This window comes from Drosophila ficusphila, unplaced genomic scaffold (assembly GCF_018152265.1).
Source record: "Drosophila ficusphila isolate 14025-0441.05 unplaced genomic scaffold, ASM1815226v1 contig_791, whole genome shotgun sequence".
In the NCBI taxonomy this organism is placed as follows: Eukaryota; Metazoa; Arthropoda; class Insecta; order Diptera; family Drosophilidae; genus Drosophila; species Drosophila ficusphila.
In genome coordinates, this window is record NW_025064737.1 from 26,541,809 (window position 1) to 26,563,885 (window position 22,077).

At 46.0% G+C, this 22,077-nt stretch overlaps 2 protein-coding genes across 2 annotated transcripts; one reads left to right on the forward strand and one right to left on the reverse strand.

Annotated features, from left to right (window-relative positions):
* The first annotated feature begins 859 nt into the window (after positions 1-859).
* On the forward strand, positions 860-9,150 carry LOC108099297. Its single transcript, XM_017202691.2, has 6 exons — positions 860-1,246; positions 3,907-4,161; positions 4,595-4,772; positions 5,008-5,114; positions 7,770-7,847; positions 7,908-9,150. The coding sequence occupies exons 1-6, from the start codon at positions 875-877 to the stop codon at positions 8,040-8,042; spliced, it is 1,125 nt and encodes a 374-aa protein (XP_017058180.1). The 5' UTR covers positions 860-874; the 3' UTR covers positions 8,043-9,150.
* Positions 9,151-17,418: 8,268 nt separating this feature from the next.
* Positions 17,419-21,726, reverse strand: LOC108099590 (carcinine transporter). Its single transcript, XM_017203198.2, has 10 exons — positions 21,440-21,726; positions 20,559-21,066; positions 20,386-20,504; positions 19,797-19,959; positions 19,549-19,725; positions 19,339-19,488; positions 18,918-19,142; positions 18,494-18,621; positions 17,993-18,414; positions 17,419-17,683 (listed from the first exon to the last, which is right to left on the reverse strand). The coding sequence occupies exons 2-10, from the start codon at positions 20,864-20,866 to the stop codon at positions 17,579-17,581; spliced, it is 1,797 nt and encodes a 598-aa protein (XP_017058687.1). The 5' UTR covers positions 20,867-21,066; positions 21,440-21,726; the 3' UTR covers positions 17,419-17,578.
* Positions 21,727-22,077: the final 351 nt, after the last annotated feature.

Genomic DNA, 22,077 nt, shown 5'->3' on the forward strand with positions numbered 1-22,077 from the left:
CCCGTGTACATGACCGAGCATTATCATTAAGTGCTTATAGGCAGGACTCGACGTTTGCCCTTCAGCCAGCCACCCCCAACACCCTGTTATGACCCTCCCCCTCCCAATCCCCTCCCATCCCCTCGGAATCCTTCGTTGCGAGTGAACAATGACTGCTATTAACGCAAATTGATATGCCATGCCCCCGCCTGTCCCTCTGGCCACCTGCCCCTCCCCCTTCCCCCTCCCCTTGACCTACACCTGTCAGGCGAGTTTAATGGCCACCGGAAATGGCCGAAACCGTATTATGCATACGCACTGTCGCACTTGGCCAGTGAAACCCATAACTTTCGTTACTCCTACTAAAATGAAGAGTGAACTTATTCATTGCCTTTTTATGATTTTGTGCTTTTTTAAAGGGATATAAAATATCTGTTTCTTTAAAATAGTTTTCAATAGATAATAAATATACAATTACTGTATCTCAAAAAGAAATTACTTATTTAAATGCAACACTTTTATGATTAATCAATTCTGGTAGCTAAATATAAAATCCCCTCTGTTGAATGACATTTACTTTAATTAAATTTATTAATCATTATATTTAATCCTCCGGTAGAGCATCGCTCCCGCTGTCGCTGCTATGAAGGCGACCTCCAGCAGCAGTTGCAGCAGCGCCGCCAGCAGCTGCAACCAGCCGGAGCCGCTGGCGAGTGCCATCTCCGCAGCTGCCTCGAGTGGAGGAGCCCCGAGTGGAGGCGCGAGTGGGGCCAGCACCTCGACGAAGCCGCACCGCCTGGCCAAGGTGTCGTTCGCCCCGCTGGACCTGCCGTTTCCCAGCGGAGCCACGTGATACGCGAATGCGAATGCGACTGCCGGCGCCGCCGCCTCGAGTATGACGCACCACAACATTGTCTGCGAGTGGCTGCGCACCATCGGGCTGGGCCACTACGGCGAGAGCTTCCTGGAGAACGGCTACGACGAGCTGGAGATCTGCAAGCAGATCGGCGAGATCGACCTGGACGCCATCGGGGTGGACAACCCCTCGCACCGCGGCAAGCTCCTCAAAAGTGTTCGCATGCTGCGCGAGAAGGGCGCCGCCATCGTCTACGTCCTGATCAACGATCCCAAGGCCCTCAGCAGCAGCAACGAGATCCTGGCCTCCGACTGTGATACGCCGGTGACCATGAAGGAGCTGGAGGCGGTCATGAAGCGCCACCTCGAGGCGGACGGCATCCGGCTGACCGCCCATCCATATTCCACGCCGGTGAGTCTACTTCTCATATTTATAAAATTACCAGCTTTAATTGCAAACGAAAGTGTGAAATCCTCAGCCCCTCTGATTAAAAGGGAGTTTTCTTTTTATTATGTTTTGAAATCTTTATTGTTTTGCTTTACTACTTTTAATGATACTTAACTGATGTTCCTTCATTTGCAATATCCTGTTTTCCTTTAGTTTTATGTTTAAGTAACAGCTCTGCTGCCCAGCCAAGCGATCCGAACTAAATGTGGCGGACAACCAGCCAGCGATTGCTCTTATCTATGGTCATTTTGTTTAGGGCTCTGGCAATTTGCATGCCACCTCCCCTGGGAGGGCGTGGCCAAGGGTATCGGGTATGGAAAGTGGAAAGTGGGCGGCGGATGCAACGTGTGACAGTCGTTCGGGGAGCCAGCGCTGTGTGCGCTCTAATGTGAAATTAACACGATTTTAATTTAGTTAAACCGAGTGGCCAACCAGCGAAGTCCCGCTGGGGCACCTCAACATTCGCTTCGGCCACCTTTTGACCCCGACACCCTCCTCCCGCCCACCGCCTCCTGCTGTTTTGTTTACTCTGTTATATGCATGTTGCTCCCCGGCCGGGAAATGATTTTGCATTGCGTTAATTTTGTTTATTTTGCGCGTATTTTTTGGTCACTTCTGCTGGCTCAGAGATAAAGCTCTGCATTGTGGTTCTGTTTTGGGTTTCAAAGGGGTGGAAAGAAAAGGGGGCGACAATTAAATGATCGGCTAAAAGTGCCAGGCCAGCAAATTGTGGGTTCCAGCAGGACAAACTCTGTTGTATTTATTAATACGGCGACACACGTGACAGCTAAAAGCAGTGGGCTAAAATAATAAAAATACATTTGTTTCGGTGTGGTAATAAAAGAATTTAACATTTTCGAATGGCATAAATAAATACATTTTTTCAAGTTGAACAAGTCATTTGAAACAGCATTTTAAACTAGTTTTCCCACTCAAAGTCCCTGCTCTTTCCTCCTGAAAGAAATGCATATTGAAAGGCATTTGGCAGCCTCGTTTGCGGTGAGGACTTCTGCCGCTTTTGTCCACGTTTCTGTCGGCTGGTCGTATTTGAAAACATGTCACTGGTTCAGGGCCGCCTGCATTCCGCCAAAGAAATGCAGTCCAATGCAATGCAAATAGATGCAGCCCTCCCCATTTAGAGTTATTTCCAGCGGTGAGCGAGGCGGGGCGGTGCACTTCAGCCTTGCGGGGCGTGGCAGTGGGCGTGGCGGGGGGTGGGCCCATTGAGCACGCATAGAGTGTTGACAGTTTGCCAGACACTCTTCAGATGCCGAAGCAGCTGCTTAATATTCAGGCCACGCGATCGCAGGCTTCCGCTCCAGCTCCTCTTTTTGAATTTGTTACTCAACTGGGAAAAAATAAATCAAAGTGTTTGATTACCCATAGTTGATTTATTTTACACCATTAAAATAGAAAATATAATTGCTCTATTAATATATTTCTCATACCGAAGAAGGTACATCAAAGCTATAACCTTTCTACAAGTTTTATTTAATTATTTATTTGTTAGGAAGGGTATGTAATTTTCCCTCCGTGTAGTGCCACTTCTATTCCTGTTCCGCTTCCTGTCAAAGAGGTGTGTGTGTGGAAACTTTGTCATAGGCTGCATCAGGTTCTGCTGCTTTGCATTTTAATTAGCGCCAGTTGCCGTTCTTTTTGTTCCGCGCAAGTTTACGGCTGAGTACTTGGCATAGTTTGTGCGTTAAGATCTGGTTAAATATTTACGATTGTTGTCTTTGCGGCGGTGCAAATTGAAAAGCAGCTTTAAGCCCCGAACGGAGTTGCTGCGAAGAAAGGCGGGAGGGGGTGGGGCAACAGGAGTAACAGGAGTAACAAGACTTGTTGGCTTCTGGCCCGTCTCCCCGACGTCTGGGCCATGTTGACGCGCGGCTCCAACTTCAACTAATTGCACTTTGCGCTGATGAGACAGACAGCCCTCTGGCGAGTGCGATGGGGTGGCTATGTAGTATCTGTAGTATCTCTGTGTGTCTAACTGACTGACAGCTGCAGACAAGTTGCATTTCAGCACAAATGTTTGCATGTGCATTACATGAATGCGACGCTAAATGAATTTGCCAGGCTCCAAGGAGCGAGGAACGAAGAGGGGAGTCTCGTTCTGTGGAGCTGGGTCGCGTCGAGGACGCAGGTGCAGACAGTCGCCAGATGCAGATGCAGATGCGGATGCGAATGCGGATGCGGATGCAGATGTATCTGCAAAGGAGCACGATGCTGCCGCTTCAGTGACCGCTTTGAATGTCAAACAGGACAGATTTAAGTGGCAACCTCACGCTAATTACCGGAAGATATTAACACTTGTGCGACTGCCCTGCCTGCTCCTTGCCACGGTGGCTCCTTTAAGGAGATGCTTTTGACCCTGGCCTTTGGGGATTGCGGTTAAGAAGGCTCTGGAGGTTGGTTCTTAGCCATAGATTCTAACTCCCCATTACACAGAGGGAAAATAGGAGGCTATCGTTTGGTTTGAATGAGAAAGATATAAAAGATAATTACATAAAATTATTTATAGAGAAGTTTATATTAAAACTATTACTATTACTATTTTATATTGTATTGTATAACATATAACATTTGTTAAATGGTATTCCCCTTTTTTCTCCCCTTTTCAGGAGGGGAAGCGCGGCTACTTGGAGGGCTTGGCCGCCCACTACAGCAAGCAGATCAACATGCCCTACGAGGACGTGCTGGACGCCATCGAGCAGGTGCGCCTCTCCAAGTGGAAGGAGCGCCACGTGCGCATCTCCACGGGGCACACGCTCTCCCGCCGGATGGCCGGGCCCAGCTGCAGCGGAACGGGCCTGGTCGGCTCCTCCGTGATGCCCACCAGCCACAGCCAGCCGCTCTATGTGCCCGGCAAGTACTTGGTAAGCAGAGCCCCGGCTTTTACGGTCGGAGCGCCTTTACGACCCCCAGCTAATCAGACTCTAATTCATTTCCGTTCCGTTTCGTTTATTATGCACGCTCATGTGTGAGCTTTTATGTGTACTTGCACCGAGAGAAATTTATGGCCACAATATTCGGGTGCTCCTAAGTCGGGTGATTTAATACAGAGAGTGTGGCACTTACATTGAGTTTGTTTTGTGACTAAACGAGATGGAAGCTCGAGGTGGAAAGGATGTGTTTGCCAAATAAGTTATAGTAATTTATGATATAATTTTGAATAGCTTTTAAAGTTCTTTAGATTAAATGAAGATCTGAAAGGAGTTTTAGTCTTTACAGTCTTACTTCCCATTGATCTTATAAGCTCTTACCGTATATTTAATACTTTTTAATGCGGTTTTAAACATTATATTCCAGCCGTCGAGCTGCCTGTCGAATCGCGAGGAGAACGAGATCTACAGCTACACGCAGAACGACTTGGCCAACCGCATGGCCCGCAACGCCATCGACTCCAAGTCAGCGCTGAATCTGAACGGGATGCAGCACAGCTATCCTGGAGCGAGGACCAATTTCTTTTACGACTTCTCGGCAACAGGTGAGGAGCAGCCATTGGCAATTGGCAGCTTTTCGGCGGAGGGGTTGTGGTTAGAGACAGTTTGGCGGCGGCTGTTCGGTTTTTATGGCTTTTAATTCAATTAAATTGGCTGGCGCTTAAACTTTGACTGGCTGGTTAATCAAATGACTGTCTGTTTGATTCTCGGTTTGATTGTTCGCCTCGCTGCCTCCAACTCGACTCGAACTGGGATACGGATCCGGATTGGATTGCTCAGAGGGTCGGAACAAACACAAGCAGCGGAGAACGGTCTTCGCCCGCTTTTTGCAGGGACTCCGGCAAAGTGGAGACGAGCTGAACGCCACGGAGGGAATGCAGCTGAAGGTGAGTTTTGGGGTCACAAATTTGGTGTCTCTGCCAAACAAGGTTAGCCTTTTTCCATGCGGCAGCCATTCCGTGTGTGATTTTGTCATTTCCGGTTTAGAAGCCATTTTTATTGCCTACTTTTAGGCCTTCTTCTTTTGGTTGCTCTTTCGGGGGGGAAAGGTAAACTTTGCTAAATCTCAGGAAAAAGGTTCACAAAAAAAAAGGACGGGAAATCAAGCAAATAAATAAACCCCAAAGTTCAAACAATTAATTCTTTAATGGGATACTTTTAGAGGGAACTTTTGTAAATGCTCTTGTGAATAGAAACTAATTTTGAAGAGACCTGGGATTTTTTCGGATGACAAAGTGTTTTAATAAGATACTCGAACATCAGCTTTCAGCCATATAGACATTTTGTTAGTTGTTCATTTGACAATCCCCAAGCTGGTCGGGAATTATGAAAATGGAAGGAGTTTTCGCATTTCGGTCGCGGCTTAATTCTCGGCTCCTTAATTCGGTACCAGGCGTGTCCCTTCCCCCTTCCCCCTCCCCCGCTTCCTATCTCCGTGGAAAGCCATGAAAAGTTCCATAATTTGGAGCCAACTTCAAAGCATTTCCTTGCCGCATTCAAAACAAAAACTTTTCCCGGCCCCCGACCATCCGATGCTCTGTTTAATGTCGAATTTTTGCCATGGACAAGTTCGCCGGCGAAAGGCGGAGGGCGGGGCGCCTGGGACTACTTATAAAATTAAATTAAAATATAAAAACCGCGTAAACCTACAAATAACAACGATGGCCGCAGCAACAATAGCAACAACAACAATCGCAGCAATAACTAGGAAAGTTCGCGTTCCGGGAAAAAGGAGGCGGGGCGGAAAAGGCCGGGGGCGGTGGAAAACTTTATCAAGGCTAAGCCGATAAAAGGCAATTATCGTTAATTGCGTTGACTTGCGCCGGGCGAGCGGACAAGTCGAGACCAGACAATGACAACAGAGCCGGAGCGAAAAGAGCAGGTCGGACTGGGGTCAGGGGTCAGGGGTCAGGGGTCGGGGGTCAGGGCTTCAGGAAGGGCTGCGCTGCAAGGACATGTGCCGGATGCAAATGGCAGACTGCGAGATATGAACTGTCAATGGGAGTGGGAGTGGGTTTGTTGCAAGTGCAAGTGCCAGACGCAGATGGAAATGCCGAGTGCACTCGCAAAAAGTTATGGCCTACTTCAGCTAAAAAGAGTTTCGGCAAGTTCAAATAAAATGTACTCTTTATGAATCAGTCAAATAAAATAAGTATTTTTATCGTGAAAATAAAAGAAAAGAAAAGACTTAAGCTGCATATTGGATTATCTGAAATGCTTTAAATTGTGGTACAAGAATTGTTAGGTTTAAAATATTTAAAGAAGAAATGTTTCCATCTGAATTACTTGTATTTGAAGCATTAAAAATGTTGCAGTTGGGAAAGGCTAAATTTATATTAAGCTATTCCTTCCTTTATTTTTCTGAGTGTAGAGAACTGGCTTCGCAAAGGACAAACAGGGACGAGATCGCCAATTGTCGGGGGCGTTGTCGAGGACCCGAGGAGCACGTTCCTGCAACTCCACGTTACCTGGTCATTTGCACCTTGGCGCGTTTCGGCTTTGCTGCGGTTGTTTCCCGGATGCGGAAGTGGAGGGGGATGAGGATGGGGAGCGGGATGAGAATGGGGAAAGATGGAACGAAGGGAGGAAGGGATGGGAAGGGAGCTCCCTACACACGACTGTCCTTTTCCATTCGCATTTGTTTTTATTATTTCAGGCGTGCCAAAGTGTTTTGTTTTGTGTGTCCTCGCCGTGCACTTTTCCATTTCCATCCAGCTGCCCGTTTTTTGTTTGGTTATTTCCCCGTGTCTTTTATTTCGGTTTCGGTTTGCCCGTATTTTCGGGGTCCGCTGCTCCGGCGACAGTTTATAACTTTTCGTGTTTTACGGTTGTTGTCCGGTTTTTCTTTTGTGAGTGCCGCTCCCTCCACTCGCCGGCTGTTCATTTAATATTTAAGCACAATTTGCCGCTGCCGAGGACCACGGCTGCAGATTGTCCACTCCGGTCCTCCCGAGTCCTGCGGTCAATTTCGAAAATGACTTGGGCTAAGCACTGGCGACAATTGTGCTCCGTGTTCGGGACAACTTCTTTTGTGTGTGCGGCGTGTCCTGTGGCACTCATTACCTTTCTTCGGCCACAGCTCCTGATTCTCCCGCTTTTGCTGCTGATTCTGCTGCTGCTGTTGTTTTTCCCCGGTCAAAGGTCACCCGGAGCGTGTGCTCCAGCTCCTTGACGGCACTCATTATGCGGTCTGGTGCGGAAATGCTGCTCCCGGGATGGAAAACGGGGCTTGGGGTTCCATCGCTGGCCTTTCATTACACTTACTCGGCTGCTCGCCGCTTTTCATTTGACATTCCCGTTTCCATTTGGAGTCCTGGCTGCGGTTGTTTTGAGGTGTCGATTTGTTGGGTCTGGCTCGAGTTAATGAAGTAATCATGGGTGGCCACTGAATGGCTGGAGGAGTGACGGGAAAAGCACAATTTATTCCACCTTTCAGAAAGTAACTTCCCCTAGAGGTAACAAGTGCAACTATATTTTCCAGAGTTCACTGTGATATATGCATATTTAAATTATAAAATAAAACATTTAATACATACTTTCAGACCAACGAGCGCCTGAGGAACTGCAGCACAATGAAGCGACCAGAGCCGCATCAGGACTTCGAAAAGACCATACAGAGAGTAAATATGAGAGTCCTGTTACCTCAAGTGCACTATAGTTACCCCGACTTCCTGTTGCAGCTAAAGACACAGAAGGCGGCCCAGAAGAAGCCGGCAAGTGCCCCACTGGAGATGGCGCTGCACGAGAGGAACAAGGAGGTGGCCCACACCCACGTGAACGAGATGCCGCTCAACAATTACACGAAGCATCCCTAGGACTCGGCCCTCGGCAGCGCAGCTGCTTAGATCCTTCGGCCAGGACAACCAGCAAACAGGAGACAAACCCACTCTCACTTATAGAAATCGTTGAATCAATCATTATTCTCAATCAGGTGATACACAATCTTAAGGAAGCAGGATCATGATCTAAAGGATGAGGCTAATAAGTAGGAAAGAAATTATATAGCAGGCCAACGAAGCAATATCAGTGCACTCACACAGAAACACTTACGAATAGGAGACAAATAGCCATAGGAATAATATCTGCAGCGTTGAGTTTACTTACCCATAGGACTAATTGACAGACCACCCAACCTGATCAGCACCCGAGTCCACTGTATAGACACCTGACCATTAATGAACAGTAAGCCTAGTCTAAGCAGCACTTCGCCTCCCCTTTCGCCCACTGCTACAATATCCACACTGCACAGAGAGAAATAACCCATCAAGACACCCGCTAAATTTTTTGTTTTCTTCAATTAAATTATAAATATATATAAATAGGTAGGCTTTCCAAATATGTATCAAAAGATTTTAAATGTTCTTGAATATTTCTTAAAATCTAAGGAACTTAAAACCAATATCACTTCCAGTTATTCTATTGCATTTTCTATTATCCAACTTACCAGTATCCATTTGGTAGATATTTTTTTCTCTGTGTGCGTACTCCCAACCAATTCCCAACCAGAACCAATCTCGAAATGCTCTTGCCCCGAAGTCTATCGGCAATTATTTGAACACCCCGAGAAAGCCGCCGCAGCAGCAGTCTGCGAATGCATCGACAACTGGCCGGGGAATGTTGACAAAACGCAAAAATCCAACAAGCTTAACGCTAAATCAACACGCACACACCCGCCCGCACAAGCACACGCACACACACACACACACACACACACTGACATCCGCAGCCACACTCAGAGCCACACTCACACAGAGGCAGGCCGGCAAACTTGCTCTAACCGCAGACGTTGCACAGACACGAGGACCAGAGGACGGACGGATACAGATGCGGATGCGGATGCGGATTCGGCTCTGGCATTTCCGTTTCAACTTGGCACTGCATCGATTTTGGTCTTTGGTTTTTCGGGCTGCAGCTGCCGGCGGAATCAACCTGAAGCCGAAACGGCCGCTCTGCCATTTGCCTTTTTGCATTTTAATTGCATGTTGCGCCCGAAAGTATGCAACTTGTCCGGCCTCTGCGTCTGTGTGCGTGTGTGTGCGTGCGATTGTCCTTCTTTCTTGCCATGTGTGTGTGTGCGTGTGCGAGGATAGTGATGGGAATTTCTTCGCGTGGGTCCTATTTTGTGTCCTTTTAAACTGAGCTAGGTACTTCAAATCGCTACTAACAAAAGGTTTATCCAGTAGACTAAATACAGCGTTTAATTTTAATAGTTCACTTTTCAGTTTTCATTTTTATTAGTAACAATATATTTTTCCTTAACCACTTTAGACCTCTTCGAGGTACACTTACCATCACTGTTCGGTGATAGAGGATGCGATTTGCATTTTTGAGCCGGGCAAAGGCATTTGAAATTCGTTTTTAATTTTGTTTGCTCTCTGGCCGAAAGGCTTCAAAATGGTCGATGGCCATTTGCTCGCGGTCGTCTTTGTCATTCCACCAGCTCCAGTCCCCTGCCCGAAAAAATAGGGGGAGCAATCCTGGAAAGTTCTGGCCATTTCGCCGCTGCAGCTGCGTTTATTATTAAATGTCTGCGGCGCGGAGTTGAGCTGCCAGAAAATTGAAACATTTAGCGGCTACGTGAGTGCGTTTGCCAAGGGTTCTGCGGCCGTTTTTGGGGCCCGTTTCCGGTTCCGCCTGTCGCCAGAACTGCAATTAGCTTAAGCACTCGACCCACCCGAAAACCCATCGCACTCCGGCCAAATTTTGCGGCTGCCATTTCGCATTTCATAATTCATTTTTTATTCGATTCCCTTCCAGCGTGCGTTAACGTGCAATTAACCCTGCCAGGCCTCGATGATCATTTTATTTAAATTTAATTAAATGCAGCAGAGAATCCGCCAGCCAACCAGCAACCAGCAATAGTGAAAATAGTATAGACAAACAACAAAATGCAAACAGTGAAAAAAGGTGAAATTAAATATAGGCAAAGTGAAAACAAAGCAACAACTCTGAGCGGGCAGTCAAGTGTAAAATTGTGCGCCAGTTTAATATACATATAATTGTTTAACTACCAATATATAGGCATATGCATACATACATAGATACGAGTACATACATATAGATATCCATACAGCAGCACAGCCAGTTAAATGGCCAAAAACAATGAGAGCAATCGGCATAAATAGACCAGGGACAGCAATTAAAGCGTAAACTGTAAAATACAAAGTCAAATTCAGCCTGCCACGCTCGCTTTAATTCGGATAAAAATAAATATAAATGATAAATAACAAATAACAAATAGTGAAAACTGATTGAGAAGAGCTCACCATCGAGATAATAATAGCCATAGCCATAGCATTCGCTGCCAATCAGGCGAGAGGCGATTTGCCATTGATCCATTCCTGTGCTAGGTGACCAGGACAATTAATTTATGCGTAAGCCCAATCATAATTTAAATTAGGACCTCCGGAGTGGGCCATAAATCAAGGGGCACCTCCATTGACCCGCTGCCAAATCGAGTTCTCGGCAGGTTTTGCACGACCAAGTGGGCAGTCGACCACAATAAATCACAACAAACAGAGAAGATGAGCAGAAGGACGCCAATCCGAACCTGGATCGGAGGACTCCGGGCTCGGCAATTAGGCTTACGGATATATAATTATTAATTTATTATGGATATTGATGACTTACGGTCCCAAATACAAATATACACCAGCAAATATACGCCTACATTTAGCCACATACGAGTATTTACAATAAAGTTTGATGGTCGGACATCGACAAATTTCAATTTACATACGTAAGTGTTTAAGCAAAATGCCAAAGCATTTCAAATGCAAATGGAACAGAAACGACAAAAAATCGGCAAATTGATTGCCCAAATAAATAAATAAATAATATTTATGAAAATAGAGCACGCGCGAAAGCGTGTCAGAATTATCCACATAAACATAGCGAATATATTTACACACATTTGTATAGTTATATGTATACACCCCTAGCATATACAATGTTTAAATAAATATTTAGCGAGCGTATGCCCCGAATGTTTTGCAATTGTAATCAAAACAAAAAAATTGGCAGAGTCGCAAAAAGAGTGTAGCAAAATTTGCATACGTTATATGGAAAATAAAATATTTATAAAGTTCAGTTCTCCTAGAAATAAAGAGTTTTTCCGAAATGTACAACAATTTGAAGTTTTGATGGGAATTTGATACAAATTGAAAAGAATCGGCTAAGAAATAAAAAATTAACTTATGATAACTAACATATTCGTCTGTTGTAATCTTCTATTAGGTCATGGGTATGGCGAAGAACAGAAGAAGGCCTACTGCGAACTCATCCCCACTCATCCAGGAAATCCACGCGGCAGCCAAGGCAGCGAACGGAGACACAGCGTCGGACTAACAATAAATTAGACTCGCATTTAAGATAGTTATACTTATTTATGTATTATACTTATTATACTTATTATGTAAAAAAAATAAATAAAAATAAAATAAACTACATATATCGAAATTGTAACATACTTTTGGGGCTCTCACAAAATGTGCTGTTGCGTTTTTTGGTCATTTAAATTTTTCATAAAAATTTGTAGCATACTTTTGGGGGCAATTAAAAAAATCTTAAAAAAGATTAGCCACCTACTCTTGCATTCTGTTCGCCTGGTACTTCAAAATGAAGTTTGGTTGAATATGTAGGTCTTGGTTGAAGGATTCTAACGAGCAAATTTGTGACACTTAGACCTAAAGTAACAGGTCAACAGAATGCATTAGTAGGCGTTTTTGGGCTGTGTAAATGTTGCATAAAAAATGTGTAGCATACTTTTGGGGGCAATTGGAAAATCTTAAGAAAAAATAGATTTGCCACCTACTCTTGCATTCTGTTCGCCTGGTACTTCAAAGTGTGGTTTGGTTGAATATGTTGGTCTTGGACGAACGAGAAAGTTTGTCCAATTGTTCCCAATAGTATTTTTCTCCCAAAAATAAGACACAATTTCGATAGTTCCATATGTATGGTAGTTATATATGTAATAATACATATAAATATTCCCTAGGCTTATCCTGTACATTTTGGGATTGTATAAATCTGGTGAGTCTTAGATGCGCCTCTAGTCAATTATCTATTGTTCATTTTAGAATCCAACGCTGTGTCCCCGTTCGCTGCCTAGGCTGATGCCATGTGGATTTGCCGGATGAGTCGGGAGAGCAGTTCACAGCAGGCTTCTGTCTGTTCTTCGCCACATACTTGTCCTGAAATAAGGTTACAAAACAAGAATACATTAGTTACAAGATAATTTATAATATTAATTTTGACATTAAGATTTAAAATAACAGACCTACAGAATGCATTAGATGGCGTTTTTTGGTTGTGCAAATTTTCCATAAAATATGTGTGGCTTACGTTTGGGAGCTAGTAAGAAATTCGAAGAGGAGCCACCTACTTTTGCATCCTGTTCGCCTGGTAGTTCATAACGAGCTTTGGCTAAGATAAAACTCTTAAAAATTTTAGAGGTATGTCACTTTAAATAAAGACAATGACTTAGAATTATGAATTTTGGTGAATTTTATTATATTGAAATGGGAAAAATTCAATGACCGCCTTTAAATTACGAATCCTTTATAGTTGAAAGTAAGGCCACATTTTACGTTGTTAATTTTAAAAATCAGTTTCTAGGAAAAGGGACAAAATGACACCACCTCTGGGTGGGTAAAATTGAGGAGTGGGCTTCCATCAATGTCGCCGTTCTTCCACGTGCTCCTCCATATCTTCATGTTGCCGCTGGCGGATGATTGATGATTGCTCTGACGCTTCCTGCAAGCTGAGATTGCCGTAAACCTCCTGCTTCTTTTAGTTTCAAAATCACAGGAAGCAAAGTGAGTCTTACGCGTTACAAATAGCGCTCGAGCACATCAACGATTTTCAACGACTACAACTTTAAACACTATTAAGTAACCGAGAAATGAGATGGTGCGTCACTAAATGATAATTAGAACCTACCCTTTAATTTCTGGCAATCAAAACAAAACAAAGTCCGGAGATAAAGTTGCGAGTCTACCCCATAAATTCTCTTGAATTGCATAGATTAAAAAAAGTGATAAGGCTTCTTGGATGTAAATTGCAAATGATTACGTTTAAAAATTTTTTAAATGAATTTTCTGTCTCATCAGCTTACCAACTGCTTGGTCGCCATAAAAATATATGTACGTAGGTAAGTTCCCACAGCTCAAATCAGGGTTTGCAGATTCCCTCGTATCCTATTAAAACAAATGAAAGCAATTTGTGTGAAAACTAAGGGTAAGGCGGGGTACGAGTTCAAAAAAACAGAGATGGGAGTGCAGTGGCAGGTTTCTACTCGAATATTCCCAAACAAATATGCAGGCCACCCCGAACCCTCGATCCGCACATTATTCGAACCTCGAACGTGTCATTGTAAGTTCAAGTGTAGCCAAGAGTGGAGAAGTCAGCAGCAGCAGCAGGAGCAGGAGGAGGAGCAGAAGTCCTCCAGCTGACTCCGCCGGAGCGGACGAGGACGAGTGGCGATGATGATTGCCGGCGTCGCCAGGAGGATGGAAGTCGGGGACTTTTCGGGGCTGGTCCGATGATTGTGATGGGCACAAAAGCCAGCGGCTCATGAAAAATGCATGCGACTCGGCTGCCTCATATGTTTTATGGCTTGTTGAATTCCGTCGCTGGTCCCCTCATGATTCCCCCTACTATTCCATCCAGACCGTTGTAGTTCAAGTTGTAGTCAAAGTCGCCTCGCATCACTGCCATGGCCTGTTAAATTAATAAAGGACAGCAGCAGGACCCTGACAAAAATGCCGCATGCGGCCAAAGTTGAGGTTTGTTTTTCAACAGCTGTGCAGGAAAAGCGGCCGGAGTCAGGGATAATATGTTTAATTTTCCCAAACATATTTCCCTAGCTCCGCTCCCGGCTTTTTCATTTGTTATTTCGGGTTTTCGGGCTAGTGTTTTCTTTGATTTCCGTGTGCCGAGGGCCCCAACAAAGCGCATTTGTCTAACCAACTGGAAGCTCCCCTCCAATCCCCAAACCCCCGCTTCGTATCTCGCATTTTTTTATAAATTTTAATTTCCGTTTGCATTTTGCACGTTTTTCATAATTCATGCTCTCGAAGTAACTAGATTGATGAGAACCGTTTCCAGGCGGGCATTTGCGGGCTGTCCACTGGGCTTATCCCCACCCACCAGCCGCACCACCCAACCACCCAACCAGCCAGCCATCCAGGCGAACACCACACCGCCACTCACATGCATAATCGTGCGGAAATGCCAGACACACTAAGCTGACCCGGCCAGAGTCTTACTTATATATAGTACGTACATAAAGATACGAGTATATCTATAGATACGTGTACTCGAGTGTGTGCCAGTAAATCGCAGTATCTGAGCCGAGGCATCACCAATCACCCTGCACCACCCACTCCGCGCCGGCCCACTCCACCCTGGTCGATCTCAACCCTTTGCCGAAACAGCTGCCTTGGCTGAAAGTCCTGCTTGATTCCGCCGGAGTTCCTGTTCGATGCACAGAGATTAAATTATATTCAAATATTGTATATAATATAAAAATATATTTATATATTAATTACTTTATAGCAGATGTATGTAGAATAACTACGTAGTTTTCAGATAAGAATGATTGATCATAAAAGGATTTAGTTCTAAGGCATCCGAACAATAAAATCTGATTTTATTCACATCACTTCAGTGAACAACCAATATATTATTACACTTTTCCCCACGTGTAGTGCGGCTGCTGGTGGTGCTGCTGCCGGTGGTTCTGCCGCTGGTGGTGGTGGTGGTGCATCCCCACAGGGCCATTGACTAATAGGATTTGAAGAGCGTAAAATTGGTTCGTTGTGAACATGAAATATGCAGTAAATCCTTTTGCGCCCCGCTGCCGTCCGTGTTTTCCTTTAATATTTGCTGCAACGATGTTGCAGCTTAAATATTCTTACCCCGCCGGCAAGGGCCTGACTTCTGCTCTCTTTCCCCGGCGCCGCCCTTTCGTCCTGACCCTTTTCGTGAAGGCCAATGCACGCGCAGTTTGTTGCAATTTCGCGGTTCGATTTTCCCCCGGCTTTCCACCCCCCAATCCATCCCACCGAACTTTTCCAGCGTTGTCGTCGTCGTCGCGGCGCGATGGTGTGTTTTATTATCACAAATAAAGCGCAATCACTGTTGTGGCACCCGCTTCTTGCGCCCAATCCCACCCACTTTTCCACTCCGCCTTCCACATTTCCACATTTCCACTTTTCCGCCCACTTTCAGCCACTGAAGGAAGCCCGAGCAAGCATTGCATTTTTCATGTCTGGATTTCGTTCGTGTGGCAGCCTGAAATATTGCAAATAGTTTGGCTCCTTCTCAATTGCGTGAAATATGAAAAACCCCGGGAAAATTTGTAGTAGAGCCTCGCCTCGTTGCAGCGGCAATGCACTGCAGATTTACTTTTCCTGCGCTGGCTGGCATTGCAGTCTCCTAATGTTTGCCTCTTTAATTGTCCCTGTTGCTGCAAATGGCCGGGCATTTGTTTTCATTACTGCCAGGACGAGAAAGCCCAGGACGAGCTGGACTGGCGAAGGACTGGTCCTCAAGACTGGCCGAAGCTGGGGGGTAATTTGGATACACTGGAGAGAAAGAGCCGCGTCTAAACCTTGGTTACTTTTAAATAGTAAAGCTAAGAATGCGTACTCAGATTAAAGTTATATTTTTTGATCCGCTTCGCTTTCTAAATAAAAGAAGCTTCGTTCCGATTTTCAGCAGACTTTGCTGCAGTGTAATAGCCTTGGCTGGCGACAGCGATAATTGTGAGCCGTATTTATGCAGTCCTTAAGAAGGCCGCTCCTCGCTCCTCGCTGCTCGAAGCGAATGCCCGGGAATCCCTTCTAATGCCGCTCAGCCGGCTGCCAAGGACTTTCGCCGGCCGTCTTACTACTGAGGCTAAGCCGCCTCAAGACTCCGTCCGCTGCCCCCATCGTTCATTCAACTGCAGCTTGGCTGACTTCCGGCGTTGCCTTTTATGATAAATTGAAACAAATAGCCACCGACACCGGCTCAGAAAACACTCACACCCACGTTCACTCACACAGAGAAAGGGGCGCAGGACCTGGCTTATCAGAAAATTGCGCTCAGCTGTTTATGAAAGCATAACAATGTTAGCTGGCCCGGCCATTACCGAGCTCCGTCTCCAGCTCCAGCTCGAGCTAGAGGTCCAACCCAGGGCCAACATCAACATGATCATCAAACTGAATGGCTGCTCCCGCTCCTTCTTATCCTCCGTTTTGGGTTGGCTTGCTGGCTGGCCGTCGCAGCACATAACTCACAAGTAGGATAAACAATTTACTTATCGCCGCTGCAGCCACGCCAGATGGAGTTGGTAGCTGGAGCTGCTTACCCTTAGAAGGAGCAGCAGCAGGAGCAGCAGCAGGACTAAGATTCAGTCTCCTTCGCCTGAGACGTTGCCACATCAGCGCGCCACATTGGCAAATAAATCATAATAAATAACTTGAAAAACGAAACACCTTTGCGCACAAAAGTTGCACGTCCTGTTCCTGGCAAGCCGTACGAGTAAAACTTTTTACCGAACCAAGAAGGTTGCTTCAAGGAGGGTTATAGCCCTCTTGTGAAGGGGTTTTAACTTGCCAAATGCAGCGAAAAGCTGTGAAAATCTGGAGGGATTTAAAAGGCACTAGCTTATTTTCAATGCATTTAAATATAACATTTTAGATCAAGATTGTTTTCTTAATTCTTTTTAGTAAATTTGTTTCTTTTATCTTACAACTTTCCCGTTTAGACATTATTTTTTATCAACCCCTTTCGTTTTGTAAGAGCATCCCCACTTCGTCTTACCCAATTATATTCCCTGAAATACTTCTCGTTTTCGTTGTCGGTGGGCTTCGGTGTTAGTGGCTGCTTACAGTTTAGCACTTGGCCAACTCGCAGCCAGAGAGAGAGAGACAGGCGAGGCGAGGGCTCAATTCCTGCAACTGTTGATAAAAATTGATACATAACTTGCATAAATCAGGCGCCTGCCGCGCATTACGCATACGCCATGTGTGCTCTGTGCTCTGTGCTGGTGGCGCATCATTTATTAAATTAGCCACAGCATTAGCCACCCCAGGTAATTTGTAAATTTCTGACAGATGCGCTGATAAACTCATTGCCGGGATTTCTTTGTGCGCCGATGGTCGGGCGTTCGGTTCGGCTGATTTGTGATTTATACGGGTCTTATTACGGCTGCCTACATAACAATACTTTATTCGCAATACTTGGGGCCAAACTTAACGTAACATCACAAGGGGAACGTGAGCGGTGAACGGCGACGGGAATCGATTGCCAGCGAGAACCATGGAGGAGTTCGCAGGTCTCGAGGATTCCGGTCTTCGTGGCTTCAAGGCGCCGTCTCCGAGCGTCTGAGCCTGGTTAACTCCGGATGGGATGACAGGCTGTCGTCCGTCTCCACCGCCGGCGGCGGTTTCGGCAGACTGAAGAATTTCTGTAAATTAAATTTGTGAAAAATGAAATTAGGCTACGGCTGCTTTGCATAATTTAGATTATAAATTAGATGTGCCAGCAAAACTCCAGCGTGGCTCAATGCTCACGGAGCGGAAGAAGGTTGAAGAACTCTTGCCAATTTGGAGAAAGTAATTACAGTGAAATTGCCTTGCTGCTTTTATATTTTAAGTGCCATGTTTGCTCGTAAGACTTTCGAATTTATGTTGCTTATGATTTGTATACTCGAATCTATCCTTTTAGGAACTAATATCACTCTGAAAACTGAATAGAGGAGTTTAGATGCACTCACATCGTGTTTGCCAAAGTGACCGGCCTCCTCCAAGGTGTCGGGTAGCTTTTTGTGGAGGGTCTCCGGCAGGAAGAGCGCTCCGATGCCGCCGAGCAGGAAGAGGACGCCCAGGATGTAGTACGGGGCCCGGATGTCCACGGTGGTGCCGAGGTAGACCAGGTAAGGAGCGAGGACGCCGATGGCGTTGGCCAGGATGGTGCCCAGGGCCACGCCCGTCTGGCGCATGCACGTGGGGTAGATCTCCAGGCACTGCAGGTTCACCGTGAAGAAGGTGAGTGCGTTGAGGAACTTGATGAAGGTGGCCAGGTAGATCATGAGGCTCTCGTACCGCTCGTCCGTCGAGTACACGATGATGGGCAGACAGGTGACGAACGAGACGAGAAACGACACCGAGTTGGTGAAGCGCCGGCCATATGTATCACCTGGGGAAACGGGATAAAAGAGACGACTCCGGTGATGGACTGCTCCAATCAGCGTGGCGCCACGCCCCGCAGCACTCACCCATGTAGCGGCCCACCACGTAGGCGGGGATCTCCACGACGCTCTGGTAGAGGAAGTTCAGGAACGGGTTGCCCGCCATGCGGGAGCTGAAGAGCACCAGCGTGAAATAGGAGACGGCCACCACGCACCTGCAATCGGGTGAATCGGCAGTTAGACATGCAAATTGCTTTCGGTGGGAAACATTCAATACAGTCAGGAAAATAAGTAAAATCTCAAGAGTTTGTTTTGGGTTTTAGGCAAGGAAGTAACTTTTAAAATAAAAGAGCCTCAATAACTTTATCAGGAATGTCTTTCAATTATCAAGGAAGGTAATTAAATAAATTTTACTTTGATTGTTTGTTGATAAGAATAATGAATTCCTAGTTCTGATTCAATACAAGATTAAGGGTTTAGGTATTTCTCTCAGTCTATTCTCGTTCCTCACCAACTGAAGCCCATGATGATGGTGTTGCGGGCCAGCCGCCAGCCAGCGAAGAGCGATGCGATGCCGTAGGTGACGTCCTGCTTGTCCCGGCTGTAGATCTCGGCCAATTCCTTCTCGGTCATGTCGAATCGATGGCCGTTAATTTTGGCTATCTTCTGCAGCTGGACAATGGCCTCGCGGAAGCGCTGCTTGCTAATCAACCATCGGGGCGATTCGATTACGTATCTGTGCAGGAAATTCAAGATTGCTCAGTTTAAACATGGATTAAAGGTATGGGTATCTACAGGATTATGTGTGATGTTGATTGTATTTACTTGTGACATTTCATAATTAAAAGAAATTGACCAACAGACGAACTAATTAATGTCACAAAAGAAAGGCAGGAGATGATTGGATTTTGGGTCTGGGATGCGTGACTTACTTGGAGAAGAGCAGGACCATCGCCGTGGGCACCGAGGTGAGCCACATAAAGGAGTCCCAGTGGCGCAGCCACCAGTAGAGCAGGGGCATCAGGGTGGTGCCGATGGACCAGCCGCAGCTCTGGAAGAAGGCAATCCGACTGCGGTCCTCCCTGGACGCAATTGGAGTGGGTCAGCAATAAAAGTTGGACGGAAACTTTGGCAAAACTTACTCCCGCGAGATCTCCATGCCGATAATTTGGGGCGACTGGAAGAGGCTGTTCACGGTGAGGCCCACGATGCCGGACATGATGAGGAACCACGTGTACGAGCTGGTGCACATGATGGACCCAATGCGGCCCAGGGAGCAGAACACCACGCTGATGTAGTACACGAACCTGCGGCCGTAGCTGCGGCCAAGTGGACAAATTCAATTACCGCCGCTGCCATAACTTAGTTAGGTGGAAGTCGCGCTACTTACGAGTCGCCCATTTGTCCCAATATAAATGAGCCGGCCACCTCCGTCACACGACCCACCACGAACACATTTGTCACGAACAAATCCTTGGCGCACACCCAGTTGTGGTCCGTCGGGATGGTGCTCTCGTACCAGGTCCTGTCGTAGCTCCAGCCGTCGCGGCAGGCTGAAAGCAGGAGGGGATCGGAATGGAGTGGCGGTCGTAAAGCGCATTCGAGTGCAAAGTTGCAAATATTTATAAGACAGCGGGGGCGGCAGCCAAATGCCAAGCAATTTCGCCACTAATCCGGTGAACGTATGTATTTACCTTCCCTTCAAAGTTGTTTGACGGAAAGCGGGGCGCTCGATAAACATTTGGCCGTGAGCCCAGCACTTGATGAGGTTTAACAGAAAGTTAACACAAGTAAATAAGTGCACATAAAGGGAATAAAAAAGTCATGTGACTTGGGAGTTGTTTGATAAATTTTAAGACTTTAATTTATTGGAAAAGACGCCAGGGATAATAATTTTTATGAAATGCTTTTAAGGGAGCTTTCCGGTTATAAATGTTCACGAAAACTTACGAATCTAATTCAGATTTTTTCCCATTTACCTTCTGTTTTTGTTGTCCGCTTGCTAATGTTCCAAGCCGACCAGTCCGAGATCTCTGAGAAGTTCGTCTGGAACATCTCGCAGTTGCTGAAGGTGGCCCTTCCACGGTTGTCCGCCTGTCTGTTCCGAAACGAGATTCAGTTCCTGATATCTGCTTGGGGTTTTTCCACTTACTTGGGCAGGGTGATGTCCCGCCATTCCTCCAGCGAGAAGTTGGTGTTCTCCCTGCCTGCCACCGTGCACCAGTGATCGGGGATGTTGAGGGCCAGGATGATGTTCATGTAGATCATGGCCCCGCAGAAGGCCAGTCCGCCGACGAAGACGAAGTTGTAGAGGGTTTGGTAGCGGCCGTGGTTGCCAGCCTTCTCCATGAGCGTTTGGAAGGGATCGTTGAACTCCGAGTCGTCCACGTCCATCTGGGAGAAGTGTCCCGAGACCTGGGAGGCCTTGCGGCTGTTCGCCTGCTCCTTCTTGTCTCTCATCTTGCACTACCAGTATTCAAAGTGGCTAGGTCCCAGTCAGTCGTAGGGCCCGATAAGCAGGCTAATCTTTATGGCATCTGGGCCTCAGAAGAACTCCGCCGGATGAGGAGATTGCTCGGCAATTAGCTCTGGTTGATTATCGGGGGTTCCTCACGAAGCACTCGTCGCAACGCCAGTTGGCGCCAATCCGGTGTTAAAATCTTTAAATTGTGGGTATAAAAGCGCGTTGAGTCATAACTTCCAAATTGCTACGAAATTATACGATTCGTTTGTTTGGAGAGCATAAAATCATTCACGATTGCCGCTCTAAACATTAAGTCGTACTTTTCCTATTGATGGATGTTTATTCACTTGGAGAAGAAGTGTTTACTTGGGAGATAGCAGAGCAATAATGCTCTTAAGTTTTATCTTTGAACCATAAATATTATTAAGTTTTATGTTAACATAATAAATGCGGTCTTATTTAATTTTTCCGTTTCAAAAACAATTATATCTGACCATTCGTAAAGATATCAGATGTTTTACATAAACCAGATATTATGTTTATCACTACTTTTTGATTTAATCACTTACCACAATTTGTTGTAGCAAAAAACGTGGGTAGTTGATTGTCTATTAATGAAATTCTTTTCACTTTGAATTGGTAAATCGGCTTTAAGTTTTCTTTTGTTAACAGTTTTTAGACTTCATCCCAATCTGAGGGAAATTTGGAAATGTAAACGATTCTGGCCGGCTGTGCTGCACTTTTCACATCCCGCCGCGAAACGGTTGAACTTTTGGTTGTGGCGCCTGCGAGAGCTCATCAACTGTGGCCAACACACGACGGTGCTGTTCTGAGTGCCCGAACGGCTGTGCGGCGACTTATCAGGCCAAGACGGGCATTATAAAACGAATTACTGATAACAGAACGTCTATCTGATTTACACAAATGTGTTTAACCATTGCGAGAGCCGGCACTCCGAACCTGTCCAAATTGGTCTGGATGTGACGGAACGGTTGCCCCGTTGAGCAGGTTATGTTTTGCCGCTGGGCCACGAATCTAATCACCTTTCTCCACTGGCACTGATAAGGGCTCTGTGGGTCATCATGCTAATCACTGGGGCCGCAAAACAAACGGGTAATGGACATTTAATAATGCGAGAATTGTATAATATGTGGATAGTCGTAAAACTGTTTACATTTCGAACGCTGACAGTTGCACAAAAGGAACT